The sequence below is a fragment of the Emys orbicularis genome, chromosome 4 (assembly GCF_028017835.1).
Source record: "Emys orbicularis isolate rEmyOrb1 chromosome 4, rEmyOrb1.hap1, whole genome shotgun sequence".
NCBI classification, from domain to species: Eukaryota; Metazoa; Chordata; order Testudines; family Emydidae; genus Emys; species Emys orbicularis.
Genome location: NC_088686.1, coordinates 115,198,657 through 115,224,539, shown reverse-complemented (window position 1 = coordinate 115,224,539; position 25,883 = coordinate 115,198,657). Strand labels below are relative to the sequence as shown.

The window sequence follows — 25,883 nt, the reverse complement described above, 5'->3', positions numbered from 1 at the left end:
CTGGAGGGCACTTGGTAAATCAAGCCCTTTGTGTATTAATCAAAGTCTCCTGGTGACCTGGGACACAACAAGTATCAGACATGAAATAAATATTGGGATGAACATATACTTTGGTCTGACACCTTCAGCACACTCTAAAGCTCGTGAATGACCAGTGAAAGCCCAGAAAAGAACCTCTGAATGCTGCCATCGAGGACAACAGTCCCTGAGAGATACAAGTTTCAGAGTAGCAGCCGTGTTAGTCTGTATCCGCAAAAAGAACAGGAGTACTGGTGGCACCTTAGAGACTAACAAATGTATTAGAGCATAAGCTTTCGTGGGCTACAACCCGTGGGTTGTAGCCCACGAAAGCTTATGCTCTAATACATTTGTTAGTCTCTAAGGTGCCACCAGTACTCCTGTTCTTTTTGCGGATACAGACTAACACGGCTGCTACTCTGAAACTTGTATCTCTCAGGGACTGTTGTCCTCGATGGCAGCATTCAGAGGTTCTTTTCTGGGCTTTCACTGGTCATTCACGAGCTTTAGAGTGTGCTGAAGGTGTCAGACCAAAGTATATGTTCATCCCAATATTTATTTCATGTCTGATACTTGTTGTGTCCCAGGTCACCAGGAGACTTTGATTAATACACAAAGGGCTTGATTTACCAAGTGCCCTCCAGTTTGTCAGATACAATTATTTACTGGTATAAATGCTACCACTCAGGCATCTGATTATCCATTTGCCCCTACTGTAAGGCATCTAAATGGCGCATGTTAATTATGTGTACAAAACTGTGGGTTGTAGCCACAGTGGGTTGTAGCCCACGAAAGCTTATGCTCTAATACATTTGTTAGTCTCTAAGGTGCCACCAGTACTCCTGTTCTTTTTGAGAGATACAAGCTGATCATACATGTGCCAGGTCTGTACTGACCCAATGTGGGGAGGTTCCTGCCCTAACAGTTCAGCATAATGAAGGACACAGAGTATAAGAGGCCTGGGTCTTGTAGTGGGCTATGGAAGTTGGATAATAATGAGGTGGCAATGCATTATTTGATTACTGTTCTTTAACTGGGATCCAGGATCGATCTCATCTTGCAACTGAGTGCTGGGAAAGTTTCATCCAACAGGGGAGATGGATTAAAGGTTTCCTGTCTCAGCATTAGGGTATGGTGATGAGTGATAACAGTGCTTTGCAAAGTAAGTGGTGGTGATATAATGAAAGGTAACTGGAAACCTCTCAAAGCTCCAGGCAGACTATGTGTCCTTCTGCCTTTTGCAGTAGTTATCCTTGCATCAGTCTCAGAAACTGCTCTCACAGGACTGTTATTAAGGGCTAGTTATATGTAGGGTTGGCAGAACTCCATTTTTCTTTTTGGATAATTCTGACAGATAATATCAATGTTTATTTTTAAGCTTTTATTAGATTTTTATTTAAAATTTCACAGTTGTGGGAATTATGGGAATATCAGACAATTATGTAATAACTGTAGACATTGAGATTCAAAAAGAAATTTTTTATGAACAATTAAAGCACAAATTGTCAATATCACATGTCAAAATATACAAAGCAAGTATCCTTAAATCAACAAATCATACCTTTTTTTACTATTCATTCCCTAGTCCAGTGGTCCTGCACCTTTCCAGACTACTGTACCCCTTTGGGAGTCTGATTTATCTTGTGTACCTCAAGTTACACCTCACTTAAAAACTTCTTGCTTACAAAATCAGACATAAAAATACAAAGTGTCACAGCACACTATTACTGAAAAATTGCTGACTTTCTCATTTTTTCCATATAATTATAAAATAAATCAATTGGAATATAAATCTCATACTTAAATTTCAGTGTAAAGTATATAGAGCAGTATAAACCAGTCATTGTCTGTATTAAATTTTAGTTTGTACTGATTTCACTAGTGTTCTTTATGTAGCCTGTTGCAAATATCTAGATGAGTTGATGTACTCCCAGGAAGACCTCTATGTACCCCCCCAGGGGTACACATCCTCTGGGTTGAGAACCACTGTCCATTTGTGATAAGGCTAATTCAAAAGTCTAGATCGTTGGATTTTCACTCTAAAAAGTTCTCAAGCAGTACTTTTCTCACTTTGCCTACCTGCAAATTTCAGTTATCACTGATGGAAATATTTTTCTGTTGGTTTGTGTGTGTAAGGTGAAATCGATGTTTACTGACATTTACTGATAAAAATCTAATCCTTCCATGTCTAGTTAAATGCACAGAGGTTGGGGATGCTCCTTTTTGTTAAATTCAGTCTATTATATCACTCATGAAGATGAAGGGCCAATAGCACTGGTAAGAATTCGGTTAGGGTCAGTGTGCCCCTAATTCCAAACTCTGCTATGCCTCCTAAATTCCAAACCCCTAGCACCTCTCTCTCATAACTGTGTGTCATAGCTCTGGGTTTTGTCATAGCTAGGTCAATATATTTCATTTCTGACCTGCATTAAACTCTGCTATTCCAGTCCTCTCTCTCCCCCTTCAGGGGAAGCTATGCAGAAAGCATATAGATGTTTCACATGTCTGAGTGGAATGATAAATGAAAGAGCTCTACCTGCTGTTTGGTCAGATATGAGCCACGTATGTCCAATGTATAGAACATGTGCTGCTTATATATATTGTATATGCTTAAATGAATGAATGTAGTGCTGGTGAAAGACTTGCAGGCTGAAATTCTGTGTTAATCCTAGATTTTTATTTTTTTACGGGAAAACTATTTGCAAAAATGCTTTCAAATATTTTTCCTGTTTTTTTAAAATTCAAATTTTAAATTAAATTTAAAAATTTAAATTTTAACCAGCTCTACGGTTAATCAAAAGTGGGAAAAAACGAAGTGAACATTTTCTCAATTTCTCTGCTTTAGTCACATTTTTAAATGTTGACATTCAGAATTTCATCAACATTTCAAAATTCAAAAAAATCTGACCAGCTCTAGTTCATTCACAGATGAGATGCACATTCAGCCTTCTCCCACAACTTCCTATCAACACACCTGAACCTGAACCAAAAGGATCACTCTCTAAGGGGCGAAGTTAATCTGTTATTTGTGCCTGTTAGGACCTTGGCCTTTGGCGAAGATGCCAATGACTGACAAATGTGATGGGGATTTCTCTAGGAAGTGTATTGGTATCACCACATTACATTAGCCACTGGAGAGCCTTCATGTGGTTACAACTGTGGGTCCCAATGACCTAGGCCAGATATGAGCTGGTGACTTAAAAACAGAAGACTCAGGAGCATTTCTTAAGCTCGGACTCATACCCATTATGAGTGGTCCCATGATAAACAGTGAAGGAAATTTCAAGAAAATGATGTGGCAGAGGCAACTCATGCAAAAATTCTACCCTCTCCCCATGCCTCATATCTACCAGCCTTCCCAGTTCTATCACTTTTCACAACAGGAAGGAAACACAATATGAACTCTTAAGTCAGACTCATCCCCAGCCCCCTGACAGTAAGATCTCTTCACAGAACCCCTGATAGCAGGGGAAGGTGAGGAGTGCCATCTATGAAAGAGGGTAACCATGGCTTACTAGCAGCAGATACTCCCTCCCACCCCACTCCCATTGCTACTGGTTCTTCTCCTGCCTTCCCCGGGGTGGAAGCAGTGGAAGGCTAGTGGGGTTATGGGAACTGTAGCACTATTATCCACAACTTGGACTTTATTTTTTTAAATTAGATCAATCAGAAAAATTAGACGCCTCTGAAATAGCAAAAAAATAATAATAATGTGCCTCTCATTTTCATTAGGGACATGCAGGGGGAAGGGGAAGAAAGAAAGCTACCATGCTCCGCCCCTCGCTCCTCAGGCATGTGAGACCTACCCACTATGGCGGCTTTAGTGAATTTGCCTTGCAGTGGTACCCAATGCATTGCAATGGAGAATTCAGTCCCCTCTTCTGCAGCTGCCCTGATAAAGCCATAGCGGGATGGCCCATGCCACAGCTGGCACTTCGGAAACCATTGGCTGGGACTTCTGGGGATGGGGTAGCGCGAGTGTGAAAGGGGACCCTGACTGGCAACAAGATTGTCTCAAACAATCGCTTTGCCCCAGACACCAGGCAAAATAACGTCAAGGGAAATTATTGGCCCTGATTCTCTCCTGTGCCAAGATGCACTCAGAAGTGGAGAGAGGGAGGAGCTGTCAGGGAGCCATGCATTCACATGCCCCATCCCTGGCCCTGACCTAAGCCTGTTGAGAATTATAGTTGGGGAGCTTTGCTCCCGTCTGTTCATTCCTCATCCAGTTACATTCTTTCCTTCCCTCAATATGCCCCTAAGCCAGAGTGGGGGTGGTTGGCATAGGGGCTGGCTCTACCACCTTTATACCAGTTATTATGGTTGTTTAGTAGAAGCCCCACTCAGGGATCAGGGTCCTACTGTGCTAAGCACTGTACACACATATAACAAACAGACAAGCCCTGCCCCAAGTGAGAACTCCCCTCTACCAGGGACAATTCTCAGCTATCCATATGATGTCCCTTTTGTACTGCAGTGTTAAGGGGATAGAACTGAGGCCGAGAATCTGGACCACAATGGCAGGGCTGGAATCGTTGCCACTGGAGACGGGACACCTACTCTGCATTTGCATTCCCCATCTTTGCTATCATCAGCTCCTCTAAATGCCCAGGGCATGTGGAACAGGGGATGTCTGTTATAATTTGCCGAAGAACCCAGCAGCCTGGATGGCCTAACACATTAATATTCAGCAAGAACTCTCTTGTGCCAAAATGAAACAAAACCCCACCACATGTGATAATTACTTGGCGTTTAATGGAACATTGTCGAATAAATGAACTTAATTTGGTCCCCTTCCAGCTCATCTCTCTGACTCCGTGTCTTACACGACCTGCTTCACCTCTTCGCTCTGCAGGTGAAGTGAGGACTCGTTACCCTTTCATTGTTCCAGAGGTTGAAATGCCCTAGGGCATTTCTCCACATTGGCTGGAAAGAAGGATTAAAGAAAGCCGCCTCTTTGGTGAACAAGCAGGGAAAATTCCCCCCACAGAGTGCTGCATAGGCAGAGAAGGAAAATGAAAGAGAGAGATGCAGCATGGCATGACAGAAAGCTTGGTATAATCCCATCCAGGCTGGCAGTATAATGTCCTGAGCCCCTCAGCCAAGACAGCGGAGCAAGCAGCCTGCTACTAGAGCTTGAATAAGGCAAGACTTTTGGAAGGAGTGTATGTAGATGTGAAAAAGAGAGAGAGAGTCACTAACCAAGCAATCACAAGGAGGGTACACAGTGTCTGACAGTCTGCAAGGTACTGCTGTAACACACACACACACACACACGGTATAAAAAGGGTGCTAAAAAAAATCCTGCAGAGCGAAAGAGGGATGGTGTGACTGTCCCTGAATTCCAAGAGGGCTCCTGGGGAAATAGTGCACAATTCTAGGGGATGGAGAATAGCAGAAGGATCTGCATTTGCATACATGCTTCATAGCTCCCCAAGCACTGACCAGTTCACACTTGCTCTCCAGTCACTGGTCACGCTCACTGATGCTCTCCAGGCGGCTGTCAATCCCTCCATCACTCCATTTGTGAGGTATCTGCTCTCGTACTCTGAAAACCAACTCATCTGTACTGCAGGCGGCAGCAGCATATGGGTGACACTGGGTTTAATTTACACCTCTTACTGTCACCGGGGGCAGACAGCAGATCTTGGAGGTAAAGACAGATTTGGAATATTGGGCCCAGTGGAGCTATGCCAATTTACACTAGCTGATGAACTGGCCCATTATTTTTAAGTGATTTTGGAGCTGAAACATTCATATCGGTTTCTATGACAACTCTGTTTAGTTCCCAGATTTCTAACCCAAGATACCCTTTAATTGGAGAAATTGCAGGTCATTTCTAATACACAAAATCTTAGCCTCTTTGCAAATGCTTTTCCCACTGACCCCAAACCCCAATGAAGTTAGACCACAGAATAACTGTCCAATAATATGCCTTTAAAAAGTGCCTAGTATGCTGTTGAGGCTATATGAATAATTTATTAAATAATAATTAATAATAATGAGAAACATCATTTTTTATTTACATGAGCACCAAAAACCTTTTCATCTCATTTTCCATTGCTCCTGGAAACTTAATAATGACTCAACAGCTACTGTAAATTTGAGATTTGTATGTGTACCTATGTTTCTATACACAGAAAAATCTTTGGTTTCTGTTAATTAAGCTTGCTCTGTTCTACTTTACTAACAATTTCAAGCTCTGTAAAATTAGTAGATACAGTTAAGGTCAGAAATAAAAGGATAAAACTTTTAACATATATTCATAGATTTTTTTAAGGCCAGAATCAACCATTAAACCATCTAGTCTGACCTCACCCAGTTCTGCCTGTAATAAGTAGATGTGCATGACATTGTTGCATTCAGGGCAGTTTTTTCAAGAAGAAAACATGTTAAAAGTTGTTCTCTTTTCTTCAAAGAAGTAAAAGAAAGCATCTCTTCAAAGTTGTAAGTATGCCTACATTTAACACGTCTCCTCCTTGTATTTATGCTGGAGTGCAGTGAGGTAGATGACCCACCCTGCCCAGACAGGGTTAAGGAGCAATCAGCACCAACCTGCTGCACCTCTGTGGTATGTCAGGCCTGGATGTGAGCCCTTAAAAGGGAGAACTCAATGCAGTAGTGGGGGCATGCTGAGGCAAGCAAAGGGCTCAGAGCTTCCAGACTGGGGGCCCTGTGGCACTAACTGACCTACGGCTTGTGAATGCCACCTACCCAAGCCCTCTGAGGAAGAAGACTACCAGGCTGGTTTTCTTTGTTGAAATCCCCCCTCCCCATGCTATGATTAAACCCTAACCTTTTCTCACACTGAGGAGTGGGAACTGAGACTGTCTGCGAGGCCTGAGAGACTGCTGCCCTCTCCCTTGCACAAGGAAGTGGGTCGGGGAATTATTTTCCATTTGGTTGGGCTGCTTTATATCCCCCTAAAGGGGGCAGACTCACTAAAAGGCACAGCTGATGGGTTGTACCCCATATCTCAGAACCAGACCACAGGGTTGTGGCTGCCCAGAGAATGACATAGGAGGTAAGCGAGATGCCTGCGCTCACCCCAAGGTGGCAACTTTGAAGCGTTAACCTTCATCACAGAGTTAAGGTTACATATGTGGAAGCAGAGTAGTTTTTAAAGCCTTGTGTGCAGGGCCGGATTTCCAATTAGGCACAGTAGACACATGCCTAGGGGCATCTAAAAGTTAAAAGTGGGTTAAAAGTTAAGAAGTTAATACATACAGCTCCCCTGTAGGCGGCCGGGCTCCTGGCATGGGTTGGTGGCCGCCCAGCGTGTGGGGCTGGAGCAGGGTGAGCATCCGAGTCAGCCCACCTTGGGGCGCTGTGAGTTGCGGCCAGGTGGGGCAGCTGCTGAAGGTGCTGGGAGTGTCCCAGCCCCTTCCCAATCTCGGCTGCCTCGCTACCTCCGTCCTGTGCTGGAGAGGGGCATGACCAGTGCCCCATTCACTTGCATGGGCAGAGACGGCGCACAGCTGCCCTGCCGGGCTGCAGGAGGGATGGAAGACACCTGGGGACTGCTCGCTGTGGGGAGAGGTACAGTCCCCCCCTTGTGCCTTGCCTGGGGCAGGTGGGCTGTGTCTTGGCTCGGGCTGGGAGCGCCGTGCGTGGCGGAGGGTCTCGTGCCTTCCCGGGGAGGCTGTGTTATATTTCTTTTCGTTTAATTTTTTATGGAAAACACATAGGTCAGCTGTAGGTAGGGGGGCACTGAAGACGCTGTGCCTAGGGGCGCGTAAGGTGTAAATTCAGCCCTGCTTGTGCGTTGACAAAGAGTTGTACGAGGAAGGCAGTAATAGGTAAGAGCTGATCCATTTTATATTGCTGTCACTCAAGAAATGGAAGTGTGGTTGTTGACCTTAACTGTGTATTTGTAGCTTTTCAGCCTGTGAGGAAAATGGTATTAAAGTAGAACAGAGAAACCTTAACTAACATTAAACAAAGTTTTTTCTGTGTGAATTTCCCTAGTTTGTAAAGAAACTGTGCAAACTGGAGCTGAAATGTGAAATGCAATTAATATAGGGCCTTACAAAGAATCATGATAATGTACTGAACACAAAGGCTGCAGTGTGAGTTTGACTATTGAGAAATGTCGATATTAGATTACAAGCGGACACAGCAACTGAGCAAATCTGTTGTCATGTGTAAAACACATAGGACACTACCTAGCAAAGAACGTCATCATTGGTTGATGTGGTGTTTTCAATGTGCCAATGTTGAAGTCAATGTCAACATTTAAGTAAATAATGCCGCTGGAATTTGACAGATTTGCTGGCATGTACACACATAGGTTGCTGCTGAGTAAATAACATCATCATATTGTTAATGCAGCACTTGGTGAATCTGCTGCCATGGACAGACAGACTGCTGCAGAGCAAACAATGTTGCCATATCATTCACACTGCATTTTCAAACTGGCACAGCTCAAATCAATTATGAAACAAAATCATTTTTTATTTCCAAAATATATTTAAATATGCGACTCCTCTACAAGTCACAAAGTACACAGAAAATTAAAAGCCTCCCTACAGTCTATTTTGTATGTGTGCAGCAGATATTCCCATTCTTTCACCCATTAAACACAATTCTCTGATGCAACATGAACATTGGCTTACCTATTACATTATTATATGTAGATGCATGCATACTATACCGTCATATATTCTCTATTCATGTGTGTGTGTGTGTGTGTGTGTACGCGCATATATGGAGTGAAAGCACATATAAAATGCTCCACCGAGTGGTGTGGCATAAACATTTTAGCAGCATGAGTGTTAGAGATGTCTCCTTCCTTCACGAGCTCTGAGTAAGGCTGTGATTCTTTCACAGAGGTCGCGGAAGTCACGGATTCCATGACTTTCCGTAACCTCCATGACTTCCGCAGCAGCTGGTGCGGCTGATTTCAGGGCCGCCCGAGCAGCTGGCCCCAGGGTCAACTGCTTGGGCACCCCACGGCCAGCCACACCAGCCACTGGTGGAGCGACCTGGGGCCAGCTGCTTTGGTGGTCCCCGGCGCCAGCCGCACCAGCTGCTGCTTGGGAGGCCCCAGGCAGCTGGTTCTGGGGACCATGCGAGCTGCGGCTGGTGCGGCTGGTCCCGGCGACTGCCCGAGCAGCAGCAGCAGTCCCGGAGCAGCTGGAGAAATGGCCCCGGGGTGCCTGGAGGCTGTCTGGAGAGCGGTCCCTGGGAGCAGCGGCTGGGGGGCAGACAACCACCTGCACTGGAGCAAGCCCTCCCCCCCCCCCCAGCAGGGGCCCCCTGGAGCAGCGCGGTCCCAGAAGTAGAGATTTAGTCAGGGGTATTTTTGATAAAAAGTCATGGACGGGTCATGGGCCGTGAATTTTTATTTATTGCCCATGGCCTGTGCATGACTTTTACCAAAAATATCCGTGACTAAATCTTAGCCTTAGTTATGAGTGAGTCGTGCAGGTTACCCCAAACAAGTGTCAATAAAACACAATCACACATTCTGTCTATGCTCTGTATTTTACAGAAAAAACACTATTTTAGAAATTATTTATAGAATCTTACTTTTTTTTTTTAGTGGTACCATTTTTCATATTCTTCCACCTGTAAGGAGAGCTGTAAATCATAATGTCACAATAGCAAGATCTGATATCTTGCAACTACTGGAGGCTAGAAGCAAGAGCTGTGTACCCCAGTGGAAAGCTGTCAATTTCCCTTTTTCCAATGGTACAGCACCCGCATTGTACTCCTGAAGGGCAGTGAGAGGTGCAACTTTAAACTGGTCACTGTGCAATACTAATTATTCCCCACCACAGACCCCAGGCCAGTGTAGTTTGGGGGACAATTCTGCATTTCAGGAGAAGAGCGGGAAATTTGTTTCAGGTTGATTGAAAATATAAACGAGGATAGCTGAAGCTCAGAGATTTGGGATGTTTAGACTAAGATGGATGAGTGGGCAGAATGTAGGTGAAGCAGTCACAAGATGCGTGCCCAATGAAATTGAAAATAGGAGCATCGCTTCCACATATAGGACTGTTTGGTGGCATTCTGTCACAAGCCCAACATGAGGGGCAGTGTGGAGTGGCACCAGAGACACAGTGCCCTTGGCAACGCTAGCAAGCACAGTCTCCCTATGCATGGGGTGTGCACATTTTGTGCTAGCCATTAGGCTGGCCCAGAAAGTGAGCCAGCCCTACTCCATGGATTGGTGCAGAGGTGGGGCAGGGTTCTGGCCCTGCCCCTCTCTTCACCTCTGCTGTAGCGCTTTAGTGAAGCTGCTACTACGAGCTTCTCCCATCGGTGTAGTTAATCCACCTCGCCAAGAGGTGGTAGCTATGTTGACGGGAGAAGCTGTCCTGTCGACGTAGCACTATCAACACCTGGGGTAACTATGTCACTCAGGGGTGTGGATAAGTTTGTAGTGTAGACGAGGCCATAGTCATCTCTGCTTCTTGAGGACACCCCTGATTTCTCACAAACCCTCCCTCCCTGTTAATAAAAGTATACTGCAGTATTCTACAAACCGTTCCAGCTCACAGTGCTCTCACAAGAGCTTTTGGTGTCATTGCTGTGAATCCTGAAGTATTACTTTTATAATGACCCTATCCCCCCCCCCCCCCACTAGTGGGAAGGATACAAAGCAAAGTAAAACAAAGCTCCTAGTCATTGCCTTCGCGCCCAACCTCCTTACCCTCCCCGTGTCACACACTTTAGCATGAGCCCCCTCTGCATACACCAGCAGACAGCCTCAGGCGATGAAAGAAGAGGCTCTAGTAATTGTCATTTATCAATATTCATACAGACCCTCAAACCCTCCTTGTGCCCTCCTGGAAAAAAAGAGCCAAACCAAAATAAAAATAAAAATAAAATGAAATAATAATCCTGCTGCTCACTACCAGAGGGAATTTCCTCTCAATGTCACCACTGCGTGTGCAGTAATTGGCATTATCAGTTATCTCTGAAGCTTAATAAGGTTTGCCATGGGCCCTTTTCCGTAATCATATTTTTATTTGTCAGCTCACAAGATACAGACACCAAATAGGAGCCTGACCAAAAGAAAAACCCAACACACACAAGAAACACAACTCAGACCAATCACAACATTGGTTGGTGATGTCACATACAGCCAATCAGGAACCTTTTAGCTGTTCTCTCTTATTTCCTTCCAGATTCCCTTCTCTCTGCAGTCTTTGCTTTTTCTAAATAGAAGGGTGCTCCTCCAGGGGAAAGCTCAGACTGGAGTAGCTGTGAACTCCCCCACGGTCAGAGCCCCTATATAATTTCCTACAGTGACTGTGGCTGGGACAGGAGTAGCTGTGAGGTCCCACACAGTCAGTGGCCAAGGTGTTCAAAAGTGACTACTGAGGTTAGGGATCCTACTTCAGGCCCCTTACAGGACCCTGGTTTTCAGAGTGGTGGCTCAGCACCTGCTGAACACAAGCTCCCTTTGAAGTGTTTCAAAGTGGGCATCAAGGTGGGCCGCCAACATCATTAGTCACTTTTGAAAAACGTGGTCAGTGCTGGTATGACATTTCACTGACTCCTGAGGCTAGGGTAGCAGTGAGCTCCCACATGCCAATGGTCTGATGCCATTTCCTGCACTCCTGAGTGGGGCTATAACTAGGGTCACTGTGAATTCTCCCACAGCAAACCCTACTGCAAAATCCTGTACAGTGACTGTGACTGGGAGAAGCTCCAAGCTCCCACTACACTCCCATTAAAAAAAATAAATGGGAACAGAAAGCTCATACTGATTTAAAATAACATTAAAACAAACACAAGCAAATTACAAATCCATTTTGTTCCTTGCTGGGGCTGTTTCCTTGAAAACCCTTCATCAGACAAAGGCAATTTCTGCCTGTGGTTGAAGGCACAGCTCCCCTTCCCCCGCATCAATGGCCACTGTGGGGAAACCCTTTCAGAGTCTCTCATCCAGGAATCCTGAGCCATTAATAAATTCAAAGCAGTGAAAGAAGAACTTACCAGGATGCTGAAGAAACTGTAAACCTTAAGAATTTCTCTGTGCTTGGTTGCTCCCTCCTGGGGATGGTGGAAGAAGAGGTGGCATGATATTGGGTGGGGGGCACAGAGCTATCAATCTATTCTGCTAGCACGCTAGAGGCACTCACATCCAGTCATTAGCCAAAGGAGAAGCCTTCATTACTCAGTGTGGTCATAACTGGATAACCCGGCTGATGAGATGATTTATCATCTCGCTGCCCTGCGACAGGGCAAGGTCAAGCTTCGTTGCTTAGGAAAGTACATTAAATTATTATATATTTACAAACCTGATTTTTAAAAAACCTTTGGTGGTGACTGCTCAGACTCTCACATCTCAGGAGCTGCACGGTTCTCATGGAGGAGGGGGGTGCTCCTGATTCACTGTCGTTTGACTCTGCACTGACAGTGGTAGAGTAGGGGTTGAGGAGGAGATCACAGAAACAGACTCACTTCTTAACAAGAAAGATATTGCCTCAACACCCAAATGTGTTGAAGACGGTAGCTGGGGATCCTTAAAAGAGGCATTCACCATCCTTTGAAAATTCGCTAGAGACCCTTAATTCTCCAGAATTACTTACTCTTTCTACGGTCTCAGCCCCACCCTCAGCCCCGTTTATTAAAGGCAGACACCAGAAGGCATTTGTCCATCTATCTACCTGCGCCACACTTGTCACAATAGTACCTAATTGCCAGTAGATACATATACATTCCCACAAGAGTCATCCGAAGACCACAAACATCTGTGTTAATATGCGTTTGATTTATTAAATGAATTACCATCAGTTGTGTTTGCACCTTTTTTGTGTGTGCTTCCTGTGAATATTCGAGCGAATGAATTTACCAGCAGCAATATTTGTGGAGACCGTCAATTATAAGAGAATAATGGAGAATATTTGCAGAATATGAATTCTGAATTTGTAAGTGAGACAGTTGACACCTGAAATCTGATTCTAGGCAGACGCAGGAAAGCCTCCCTATTCAGGAATGGGGCTTAGGAGCAAGCTTAAATGCTTTCCCGAATCATGGCCTCTAAGAGATATGCTCTGCTGGTCAGGAACAAAAACAACCTATGTGTCCAATCAAACCTACCTGGGACCACACTACCCAAACTGCTCCTGAACAATCTATCATAAATTATTCTCAGAAATGTTAAGAAAATCATGATTCTCCCACTAGTGATTTGCAAGGAGAAAAAGATGTGGCATTCACAGAACAAATTTGTTTAGAATTATCTGCCATCAGAGAAAACTTCCTGGGTCTGATGATCCAAAGCCCACTGAAGTCAATTGGTGTGTGTGTGTGTGTGTGTGTGTCGCCATTAATTTCAATGGGTTTTGGATTGGCCCCTCATGTTATTATTGTTCATTGTCAGCTCACCCCATGCTCTGTTGACTGTCACAAACCCGTCCGTGCTGACTGCGTACTGTCCTCAGAACTTCAAAATCCACAAATGTGGTCAGTTCAACCTCTGAACTGCTCCCCACCCTACCCCATTCTTCTTAATATCGCCCTACAGCTCCTTCTTGCCCCTTGAAAAAGGCTTAGATCCCCTCTTCCATCTGTAAGTAATACATTCCCTTAGAAATTTCCAGTTATTTATACAACGAGGGGAGCAGATCAGACACTTAGGTGGCCATTTTTGCTATGGATGTATTATATATATATATACATGGAGATATACCTATCTCATAGAACTGGAAGGGACCCTGAAAAGTCATCGAGTCCAGCCCCCTGCCTTCACTAACAGGACCAAGTACTGATTTTGCCCCAGATCCCTAAATGGCCCCATCAAGGATTGAACTCACAACCCTGGGTTTAGCAGGCCAATGTTCAAACCACTGAGCTATCCCTTCTCCCGCTGTTGATTAATTGCAGTTAACTCATGTGATTAACTAAAAAAAAAAATCGCAATAAAAAAATTAATCGCACTGTTAAACAATAGAATACCAATTGAAATGTATTAAATATTTTTGGATGTTTTTCTACATTTTCAAATGTATTGATTTCTATTACAACACAGAATACAAAGTGTACAGTGCTCACTTTATATTATTATTTTTATTACAAATATTTGCACTGTAAAAATGATAAACAAAAGAAATAGTATTTTTCAGTTCACCTCATGCAAGTACTGTAGTGCAATCTCTTTATCGTGAAAGTGTAACTTACAAATGTAGATTTTTTTTGTTACATAAGTGCACTCAAAAACAAAACAATGTAAAATTTAGAGTCTACAAGTCCATTCAGTCCTACTTCAGCCAATCACTAAGACAAACAAGTTTGTTTACATTTACGAGAGATACTGCTGCCTTCTTCTTATTTACAATGTCACCTGAAAGTGAGAACAGGCATTCACATGGCACTTTTGTAGCCAGAGTCGCAAGGTATTTATGTGCCATATATGCTAAACATTCATATGCCCCTTCATGCTTTGGCCACCATTCCAGAGGACATGCTTCCATCCTGATGATGCTCATTAAAAAAATAACGTGTTAATTAAATTTGTGACTGAACTCCTTGGGGAAGAATTGTATGTCTTCTGTTCTGTTTTACTTGCATTCTGCCATATATTTCATGTTATAGTAGTCTTGGATGATTACCCAGCACATGTTCATTTTAAGAACACTTTCACAGCAGATTTGACAAATGCAAAGAAGGTACCAATGTGAGATTTCTAAAAATAGCTACAGCACTCGACCCAAGGTTTAAGAATCTGAAATGCCATCCAAAATCTGAGAGGGATGAGCTGTGGCGCATGCTTTCAGAAGTCCTAAAAGAGCAACACTCAGATGTGGAAACTACAGAACCCGAACCACCAAAAATGAAAATCAACCTTCTGCTGGTGCCATTTGACTCAGATGATGAAAATGAACATGCATTGGTCCACTCTGCTTTGGATCGTTATCAAGCAGAACCCGTCATCAGAATGGACACATGTCCTCTGGAATGGTGGTTGAAGCATGAAGGGACATATGAATATTTAGGGCATCTGGCATGTAAATATCTTGCGATGCTGGCTACAGCAGTGCCATGTGACTGCCTGTTCTCATGTTCAGGTGACATTGTAAACAAGAAGCGGGCAGCATTATCTCCTGCAAATTGTAACCAAACTTGTTTGTTTGAGCGATTGGCTGAAGTAGGACTGAGTGGACTTGTAGGCTCTAAAGTTTTACATTGTTTTATTTTTGAATGCAGTTATATTTTTTGTACAGAATTCTACATTTGTAAGTTCAACTTTCATGATAAAGAGATTGCACTACAGTACTTGTATTAGGTGAATTGAAAAATATCTATATTTTTTTACAGTGCAAATATTTGTAATCAAAAATAAAGGGAGCACTGTACACTTTATATTCTGTGTTGTAACTGAAATCAATATATTTGAAAATGTAGAAAACACCCCAAAATATTTAAATAAATGGTATTCTATTATTGTTTAACAGTGCAATTAATTGCAATTAATTTTTTTAATCACTTGACATCCCTGTATGGGGCATTCTGAGGACCGTAGTTAGTCAAATCTGAGGAATATGGATAATCATTGCACGATTACTGAGAAATAACTATACAGTCATTATGCAAATCGCTGTGCTCTCATTGTCTAACAATGGCCCTCAGCCTATCAGAATGGAGGAATCTGCGTGCTGTATGTAGTTATTAAGACACAACTATGCAGTCATTATGTAAATCACAGCACCTTAGCCAATCAGAGTGCATGGAATTGTATTACTGAGAAATAAGCGTGCACTTACAGGTCAGTAACTGTACAGAAACCCTGTGATTTGATTGGCTGCAACAACTCAATTTCAGTATAATTTAAATTACCCGAACTTGTTAAAGCTGAAGTGGAAACTGGTTCAATTTAAAATGCCATCTGAAAGTTACAGGTTAAACCACACTCAATGGTTTAAATCATTCAACTGAGTTAATATGTAACAATAACAGACTGATAAAGAAAATTACTCCCTACTGGAAAGGAAATTAAAGGCAACAGTGACTCAAATGCCCAGAAGGGGCCCAGGCAGGGCTGCCAACTGCCAGCAGGTTTCCCTCTAACCCAAGGAGGCCATAAAATGACTTTGTTGTATTGATAATTGTCCCAAGTTTCTTCAGGGACTAGTCTTGATAAGGCACATATTATTCTCGGTTATTGGCAAGTGCCCCCAAGACTCATGGAAATGAAACACTGGTCCCCCAGGAATCTGATTTTCTTGGTTAAAGCACTCACTATAAATGAACGTGACAGCAGCTGCCCCCTCCCATCATGCTCATCATGGAACAGCAGGCTTGCTTTCCAATGGAAACCAGAAATGAGCCTTTCTACATATATTATAAACAGATCCAACGGAAAATCATGGACAATCTGCATGAACAGTCTATGTGTGACCGATGCGTGTTCACAGAGAGAGCCAAGAAGTAGCAGCAGCAGCAGCATTTATGCAGCACTTTTGGACCCCAACAGCTTTACAACATTAACTAGTTACTAGCAAACAGAAGTATAAGGAGCCCCAGCCCCACTGACTGCTTTGTTATGAGTTTCCAAGCCATAGTCACCACCCATTATAAACCTGCTGTACTCACCATATTGAATGACTATGGCAGAAGTCTAAAGCAGAGATGATTTGTCGGAAGAACTTCCTGGCTTCTTTTGGCGTTAATCTTCCCTTTTTTACGAGATAGTCGAAGAGCTCCCCACCTGACACATGTTCTAGCACCAAATACCTAGGAAAAAAAGAAGACAGGCCTTTGTTAGCACATGATCACACAGATCTCTCTGTCTGTCTCTGTCTCTCTCTCTTTAGGAATTAAACATGTGTGAAATACTGTGAAACGAGAGAATTGGGAAATTAGCAGCTGTGAACATTTTTAACAGGGTTGGAGTCAAGCACTGCTTGGACTCCAGGAGTTTCAGTGATTCCAAACAATGGAACAAATTCAGTTTTCAGCATCCCCAGTAGAGGGATGATATCTGAAAAGCAATAATTCCTCCAAAGATCAAGATGGATAGTGGGCAGCAAATTATAGATGAGCTTCCAGCATAATATGGCAGCTGCAAAAGCGAATGTAGAGTTAGGCTGCATATGCAGAGACATCAGGCCATTAACCAAGGTGGATGGTGATAGTTCCTTTTTTGAAATAGCTTTGGAGGAACTACACTCACATAACTGTGCTCAGTTCTGGACACCTCAGTACCAGACAATGTCGACAAACAAGAGGGAATTTGGAGAGCTGCTGAAAATAAATAGGCTGATTTCTGACAAAGATAAACTACACATGCCTAGCATGGGCACTCAGGTAAGGGCTCATTTCTGCAACCCTTACTCATGCTGAATAGGTCTGCTTCACTTGACTAGTCCCATTGACTTCAAGGGGACTACTCTTGCATGTAAGTGTTACATAGCATGAGTAAGGGCTGGAGAATTAGGACCCAAGAGGGAGATAGGATAACTGCACATTATCATTGAGCATTCAAGTACACCTCTACCCCAATATAACGCTGTCCTTGGGAGCCAAAAAATCTTACTGCGTTATAGGTGAAACCACGTTATATCGAACTTGCTTTGATCCGCCGGAGTGCGCAGCCCCCCCCCCCCCCCCCCCGGAGCACTGCTTTACCACATTATATCCGAATTTGTGTTATATCGGGTCACGTTATATCGGGGTAGAGGTGTACTCCAAAAGTATACCAGGCAAAGAAAGGAGAGAATTATCTAGGGCAGCCCAAAGGGTTATTATGATTGGGGTAATGAGATGCCACCAATCAAAAGAAAACAAACTAAATATCTGGGAATGTTTCCTAAGAGTGGAGCTCTATTAGACCATGGAATAGTCTCCCTAGAGAAATAATGGCAGCCCCATCAACTGAGTAATTTAAAACTGGACTAGATACAGACCTGCATTGGCAGGAGGATTGTCTCGAACAGTGTTTCTCAATCTTTTTGATACCAGGCACCAGCTTGCTGCCTTCCTAAACGGTCAGGGAGATCTCAGGGGCTGGCACTGGTCCACGGACTGATCCTTGAGAAACACTGTTCTAGAGAAACAGTGAGGCCTTTTCCCATCTCTACTGTGATTCTGTGCTACTGTACAGTGCTGCCTTCTTCTGTGTACACACAGTACATTATGTATAGGAAGAATAAAGCTTTTATTGGAATGAGTCTGAGATGACCAGCATTACTATGCAGGCCCTCCCAGACTAGTGACACAAAGAGGTCATTTACTGAAGGACCTTTTGTTCTCTAAATGGATTGCTTTGCAGATTTCCCTTAGGGGCAGACCCGCAGAGGTGGCTTTTATGCCCTTGGCTTCAGAATACTGTAATAGGGGAGCAAGCCCACACTCCCTCAATGGGTAACTGCTTTGAAATGCGTTCCATTGCTGCATGGCAGGGCATGCGATCTGACAGCAGATATCTGCCGGGGCAGTGAGATGAAGGTAAATAGGACTAGCAAACATCACCATCTTTTGTTGATACCACAAATTTCACTGGAAAACTTTTAAAACTGTACATTTTAGAGAGCTTTTACAATTTTTTAGGGAGTTGTTGTTGTATTCCTTTGTGCATAAGGCAATTCAGCCTTAGTTCCAGTACCCTTAGAGTCCAACCAAACAGTTCTTAGAGGGAGAGGAAAAGAACAAAATTACTTCAAGACTGAATATTGTCCTTTCAGTGCCTCAGAATGGTATGATTTGGGAGGGAAACTCCAAATTTGGGGGGTGGGGAAGAGGAAAATATTCTTGTGCATTTTTAAATGGTCCTTTTTGAAGCTACTCAGAGTATTATAATATTAGGACTAGCCCTGGAGAGAATAAAGATGGTCCAGTGGTTAGGGCAGCAGCTATAGATTTGGGAGACCTGGGTTTAAATCCCTGCTCCTCTGTAACCCTGGGCAAGTCACTTAAACTGAGAAAGAGTTTTATAACCAGTGTTGTGCCTTTGGATATGACAGCTGGTAAGGCAGAACTGAGGTTATGGAATGAAAGGTTTCACGCAGTCAGACGCACTGAAATAGCTCTGGAACCCCAGGAGGACTTTCCCAGAGGGGCCGATACAGACAGGTCAATGTGGCAATGCCTGAACCGCTTACACATGCAGATTGAAGACTAATATGATCCAATGGGGTTCTCTAATGACATGAATATATGCGAGTGCGGTAAGGTGCAGACCATGGAGCATTTGCTGACTCTTTGGGGAGACCTTTATGAAGAAGGACCTCGCTACAGCAACGGAAAGAGCCATTGCTTGTGCACGGTTCTGGGAAAATCTCTAGTGTGTGACAAGGACACGAGAAGATGATTTAGACTCTCTCTCTGTCAGTGGATGATAATACTTCCCTGCCTCACAGGGGTGTTGTGTGAATAAACACAGTAAAAGATTGTGGGTGTTCGGATCTACTTTAAAGGGGGGCGGAATAGTACTCAGTGACCGAGAGCTAGTGGAAAAAAGTTGAAATTTTTTTGTTTAAATCAAAATTTGAAAAATTCTGACTAAGCTCTAGTGCTTGTTGAAACTCCACAAGAAAAGTTAGTGGAAATTTTGTGAATATTTTTTTCATTAAGATCCAAAATCAGATGAACATTTTTATTGAAAAATCAAATGTTAAAAAATTGTGACTAGCTCTAATCCAGGCAGAGGTGGTTTAGTGGGCAAACTGCCAGTGAGACCGTCATAAAAGTATGTTAAAATGCCATTTATCATATAGGTATCAACACTGTTTATATGGTACAGATGTTATTGATATAGGACCAGGCTCTCTATCCCGCTCTATTGCTTCTGCACTGCTACATGATGCAAAGGGAGAAAAGACAGCCCACTTCTCCATAGTTGGGAATTCCCCTGGCTTGGGGAAGTCCTGAGTGGTCATAAAGCTAACATAGGTAGCGCCTATTCCACCTCTCCTGCAGCCTCTGGTATAGGGGCATATCAGGATGTGGGACAGGGAGTGGCATGCCAGTGATTTCCATCCGATGCATAGTCCCTTGGAGACTGAATTTGGATGTATGGGCCTTTTAAGTCTCAGTGGTCCTACACTACCCAGACCTTGGCAGCAAGGCATGTTGGGAAAGAGGATCCCCTATATAAATCAGTCTCTTCCTTGTACCAGAGACTGACCTGGTCTAGTCTCTCCTGTGGCAGACCCAAAACTGGCCTTGGGATCAAATGTAACTGGCTCTCTGACTGCTCTTTCTTTCTGCTGTGCCCAGAAGCAGCTGGATATAGCAGAGAATCTGGCTCAAAGATTTTAGACATAGTACAAGTCAATAGACTTTTTTCCCCAGGGAGGTATAAAGATGATCATATGTACAAGCATGCAGACCCCACTCTATACAAGTTTCAAATGCAGTTTCAGAAAATTATAGGCCCAGCATTTCTGTCACCCTCAGCAGGAACTTCAAAGCAATTTATTTTCATCAACTTCGTCTTATTAAAAATACTCAGCCACAGTGCACCAACGTGCCGCATGATAAATAAAACTAATGGAAATACAGGGTGCATTTACAAAGGTATTTATTTTTGTTTACCACCCAGAAGCACCAGATATAATAATGGAAACAAATGGGGGAAACATCTGAAAAAGATTTGTGCCTGAGATGAGTTGAAGAACAAGAAAGAAGCATGGAGACAATGTATTCTGATCTGACAGATCCCCTCACGTGACAGGAGCAAGGAGGGTGACAAACACATTCCCAAATGGTTAAGTGTAAGAAATAAATGCTGCAAGGATCATTCTACAAGTGCAGCATGGTTAATGTTATATCCAGAAATTCTTAGTTCCAATTTGCTGCTGTACCAGGAAGAGTCACCAACCAACCAACCAACCAACCAGCACATTGGGGTCCTGGTCCATGACTAGGGTTCTGAGGCACTACAATAATACATAAAATAATAAATAATTATTATTTTCCAAGTGTTGCAAGTTGGTTGCACCATTGTTAATTATTTTGATTAGTGCACTACAGCTTAGATGGTCCATGCTGTACATATATATAAAAAGAGACTCCTATTCTCAAAAGTTTACAGTCTAGACAGAGAAGGAAGACAAAGGAAACAGTATTGTCCCTTTTTACAGATGGGGAACTGAGGAACGGAGAGACTTGGTGCTTGTCTCCACTTACGGGGGGATCCACGCTCGATCCACCGGGGGTCGATTTAGTGGGTCTAGTGAAGACCGGCTAAATTGACCACGGATCGCTCTCCCGTCGACTCCGGTACTCCACTGGAACGAGAAGCATAAGATAAGTCAACGGGAGAGTTTCTCCTGTCGACCCAGCGTGGTGTAGACACCACAAAAGGTTAACCTAAGGTACGTCGACTCCAGCTACATTATTCATGTAGCTGGAGTTGCGTAACTTAGGTCGACTGAGCCCCGTAGTGTAGACCTGCCCTCAGTGACTTTCCCTGAGTCAAACAGTGAGTCCACAAGACCAGTCATCAACTTGCTCTACAACCCTCATTGACTTTAATAGAAAGCAGTGGCATTGGAAGCTTGCCTGGCTGTTTGCTGATTCAGGGAGTAGGTGAGCAACAGAATACATACAGCTTGTAAAAATGAACAAGGAAAGAGGGATTTTCCTGCCGTTCCTCCCCCCTTCTACCCTTTCCTGACCATGATATTACCTCATGTTACCATTTTGCTTCTGTAGCTGTTCCCAGAAACTAGTCTTGGCTATTGCTTTCCATTCATTGCACGGCCTGAGTTTCATGTAATATACAAAATGAAAAGCAGCAATTTTTAAAGGGTGTTTTTCAACCCTGCCTATGGTAAAACTGATGGTGTCAGTCAAAAGCTTTCCCCCGCGGAAACCTAGCTGTAAAAAACACACCATGCATCACTCTCTGAAAAGTCACTGCAGAGAAAACAGAGGCAAGAGACAGCCCCTAGGCAGTACGCCCGCATGCTGTGATAATCGCGACAGGGGAGTATGGAGCCACCCCGGGCAGAAAGACTCTGCCAGAACACTTAGCTCTCCCATCTTGAAAGCACTGTACAAATGTTAACTTATTTAATCCTCTCACTTTCCTTGCGAGAGACACTCTGTAAGGGTCATCACCCTCATTTTACAGACAGGGGAGTGAGGCACAGTGAATTGCCCAAGGTTACATGGCAAGTTGGTCTCAGAGCTGGGATTAGAACTCAAGATTTCCTGTGCTCATGTTCACTAGACCACACTGCCCTGAACATCAATCACCCCTGTTCTCTAACTTTCACTGCTGTGATTATGGTGACTGCAGCGCTGGCCTCTCCTTTTTGATACATGAGTCCATCTGGAACAAGTGGATTTGGACATAGGCTGCAGCTGCCAGGCTTCCACAACTCCAATTTGCAGCGTGCACACACAGTTTAAAAAAAGTATGAAACATTTCCTCTATTGGGTGAATTCTTAAATACGGGGCAGATTCCCAAAGAGGCAAGGCCATAGTTTCAGAATGCCAGCACCATGCATGCCCAGAATTTCTTTATACCTCTGCTGTGAGCCAATACATGAAATTAAAAATTTCAGGGAAAGCTTCAGAGACGAAGGAGATGAGACCCTGGTGTTTAAAGGAAAAGAAACTGAATGCTTAATAGGAGAAATGATTTCATCCATCAGAGAGAAGCAGAGAGATCATGTACAGCAGCCGAGTGATTCTTCCCAACATGTTTTATTAATTTTATCTATCCCCTTTGCCACTTTTCTATCTGTATCCTAGATTCATCACCCTTCCCAGTCAAAGCTAATAAGCTACTAACCTCACATGGCCTCTAGGTATCAGGTGAGAAGCCCGTGCAGCTCGTAAAAAGAACTAAGGCTAGACTTTTAAAAAAAAATCTCTGATAGAATGTTTAAGGCAACAAAACTGTATAAACCTTGCAACTGTTACAGGGATAACAGAAGTGTGGGGCAGAGGTGGCTGTAAGCCATCTTTGTGCTGCCCAGATTCTGCCTGTTCTAGGAGCTGTACAGCTCACAGCATGTTCTAACTTACAGCAGCCTCCCCATGACTGCCTGTGGGCTGTTCTGCCGCCTAGAACAGACATAGCATAGAGCACAATACCCTCTCCTTTTCCTGGCCCCAACATGCCCCTATGCCAGGTGCTGTGAGGTGGGACAGCACAGGGCCTACACTGCTCCTGCACAGGGATATTTTCCTTGGGGCCAAGTTGGTCCTTCATGGCCCCTATATGCCACCAGGGGCTAGAACGTACTCCTACAAATGAAGAGAATAGGCCAGCTCCCTCTGGGATCTATCAGAAAATATTTGACAATCAGTAGCTAATGTGTTAAGGTCACATCAACTACCCTCACAAGGTGGTAGCTGGTCATTGGTACATATGATGCCACTATCAGCCCAGACGAATCTATCCACAAAAAACAGGAAACCATGGGAACCTGTGCTCCCAAACTCAAACCAAATCTTAACATTTGTGGCAGCTTGATGAAAATTTCGTCCATTTTCCCACCACCTTCCCCTTCCGCCCCACTCCATTTTCAGGCAATTCCAAGCCTAAATGAAACCATGAGGCACTGCTAATCTCATGATAGCCCAGTCCCGCCAACATTCTGTACCATCTTTTCAGACCACAGAGGTTAGGAAAAGTTGTGGTGAGGTCTGCAGAAGCAGCCCAGCTTGCAGTTACCAGATGATAGTGCAATGCTCAGTGAAGTTTCAGCATCATGCTGAGAACAGCACAGTTGTGGGCCTGCTCCACCAAGTTTGGATTCTGAGCCATCTTTTCCTTCAGTTCTGTAGATCTTGGCTCAGGTTCATTTCCGTTGGTGGAAAATTTACTACTAATTCATGAGCTTGCTTTTCATTTTCACCTGCAAACCCCAGCTGCTGGGCCAGACTCTGTCTGGCTCTTCCATGCGGGCACTGCGTGGGGAAGGGAGCAAGGAGCCTCCTCCCACCTTGTGCAGCACATGAAAGGGCAGGAGTGAGAACTGAAGTCCCTGTGCTCAAAGGGGAGGAGAGTAGGCAGAGTCATGACTCCACTCCTGTACTTGCTGGCTGGCTGCAGGCAAAGAGAAGTGTGCTGCACCCCATAAATGGCTGAATGTGCTCCTGCTGCACACTGGGGAGCTCTGGGAGAATGTCTTCGGGTGCTCCCTCTGGGGCAGGGCAGCTCTGTGCCACCCCAAGGCAGAGGTGTGCTTAAATTATCTTAAACAATCTAGCCTGGAGTGATTTATGGAAGCACAACTCTTATAGAAAGGCAGACTGGCCCAGGAAGAACGAAATCCGTGCATCACCAGGTACCAAGGGCACAATAGCTAAGGAGATCATCCCAGTCCTGATGATTATAGAGAATGACAGGTTGTTTGCTAACCCTTAGCAGGCATGGCCAGGAATAACACATACATGCCACCTAAGTGTCCCCACAGCAGCTCAGCATTACGTCTTGGTAATGGATATGCAATTCATGTTTTTCCAGCCCTATAGATCCACACAATTTATGATACATCTGCCCTTATACAAATGAGATCCTTTGGGGCAACACATACATTTATTAAAGTAAATTGAGATCTTTGGATGAAAGATTATAAATACAAAATAACAACTGAATTTATAATACTTAATAACAATACTTTGCACTTCTATGTCACCTTTCATCAAAGGATCTCAATGCACTTTACAAGCATTTATAATGAGAGCCTTGCCACTCCCCTGTGAATTAGGGAGATTTTATTATCCTCATTTTACATAGGGTGAAACTGAGGAACGGAGAGGGTGTAACTTGTCCAAGGGCTCATAGCAAGTCAGCACAATAGTTGGGAGCAGAACTCCTGACTCACAGACTCATGCTCCAATACTGTATATCATCTCTCATCCCAAAGAATTTGAAAGCACTTTTCAGATGAATTTCCAAACTATAACGTATTATATTAAAAAGATTATTGAAGTGCCTACGGCTGTTGCAGCTAGGCCTCTGATGAATAGTAAACATTTTTAAAGAATAAATTAAATAGAACATCCCAAATGGGCAAATAAAGAATAAACCAAAGTCATTTGGCCAGGAAAAAAATCAAACAGGTTCCTCTTCCCCCTGCCACCGCCACTAAAAATACAAATCAGGCCTGGTCTACGCTGCGGGGGAATTGATCTAACGCAACTTCAGCTACATCAATGTACTTAGATCTACTTGCCACGGTGTCTTCACTGTGGTAAGTCGACGGCTGACGCTCTCCCGTCGACTCTGCCTGTGCCTCTCGCCCTGGTGGAGTACCGGAATCGACGGGAGAGTGCTCGGCGGTCGATTTATCACGTCTAGACTAGACCCCCCGCTGGATCGATCGCTGCCCATCGATCCAGCGGGAAATGTAGGCAGCCCCCAGTTAAAAGCCAGGCCAAATGGAAATGTCTTGCACAAAGCAAGTCTTGGGCTTTGATGGACTGCTAAGAAGAGTGAATGCATAAGACAGAGACCTTTGAGCCTGGGGAGTTTAAGCTGTTACCATGCCACCACAGTGTACAAGATGAGATGGTCTCTCATTAAACTGAGTTCCAGACCATCAGTGCTTTAGAGATTATTACCAACACCTTGAGCTGCAGAGGGAACTGAACAGGAAGCTAGTGCAGACATGAGACAGTTGTGTGATGAACTAGCCAGAGCTTCTGGGTATACTTCAAAGTTAGTCCTTGCACCGTCCACTTGCAAGAGGAATGATAACTGATTCCTGACTAGCTGTTGGCAATGGAAGGCAAATTGGACTATCTAGGGACATTAATGGTTCTGCAAACCATTTTAACAAAGGCTAGAATTTGCCTTCAATAGATGATGCAGATACTGTATCTCTCTATTCCCCTTCTTTTCTCACTCCTCCGAAAACCTCTCACTGCCAAAGTCTAAGAGTTGTAGCCAGTTCATTTTCAGGCAGATCACTGTCTTGATCAGGCCCTGGCAGAATAATACTAC

At 43.8% G+C, this 25,883-nt stretch overlaps 1 protein-coding gene across 3 annotated transcripts in view; it reads right to left on the bottom strand.

The window, feature by feature from the left end:
* Positions 1–25,883, bottom strand: part of BRSK2 (BR serine/threonine kinase 2) — a 465,267-nt gene that overhangs the window by 98,123 nt on the left and 341,261 nt on the right. For all 3 annotated transcript variants that reach the window (XM_065403041.1, XM_065403042.1, XM_065403040.1), the window contains exon 4: positions 16,567–16,707. In XM_065403041.1, the coding sequence (XP_065259113.1) occupies positions 16,567–16,707 (141 nt within the window). The remainder of the gene's footprint in view (positions 1–16,566; positions 16,708–25,883) is intronic.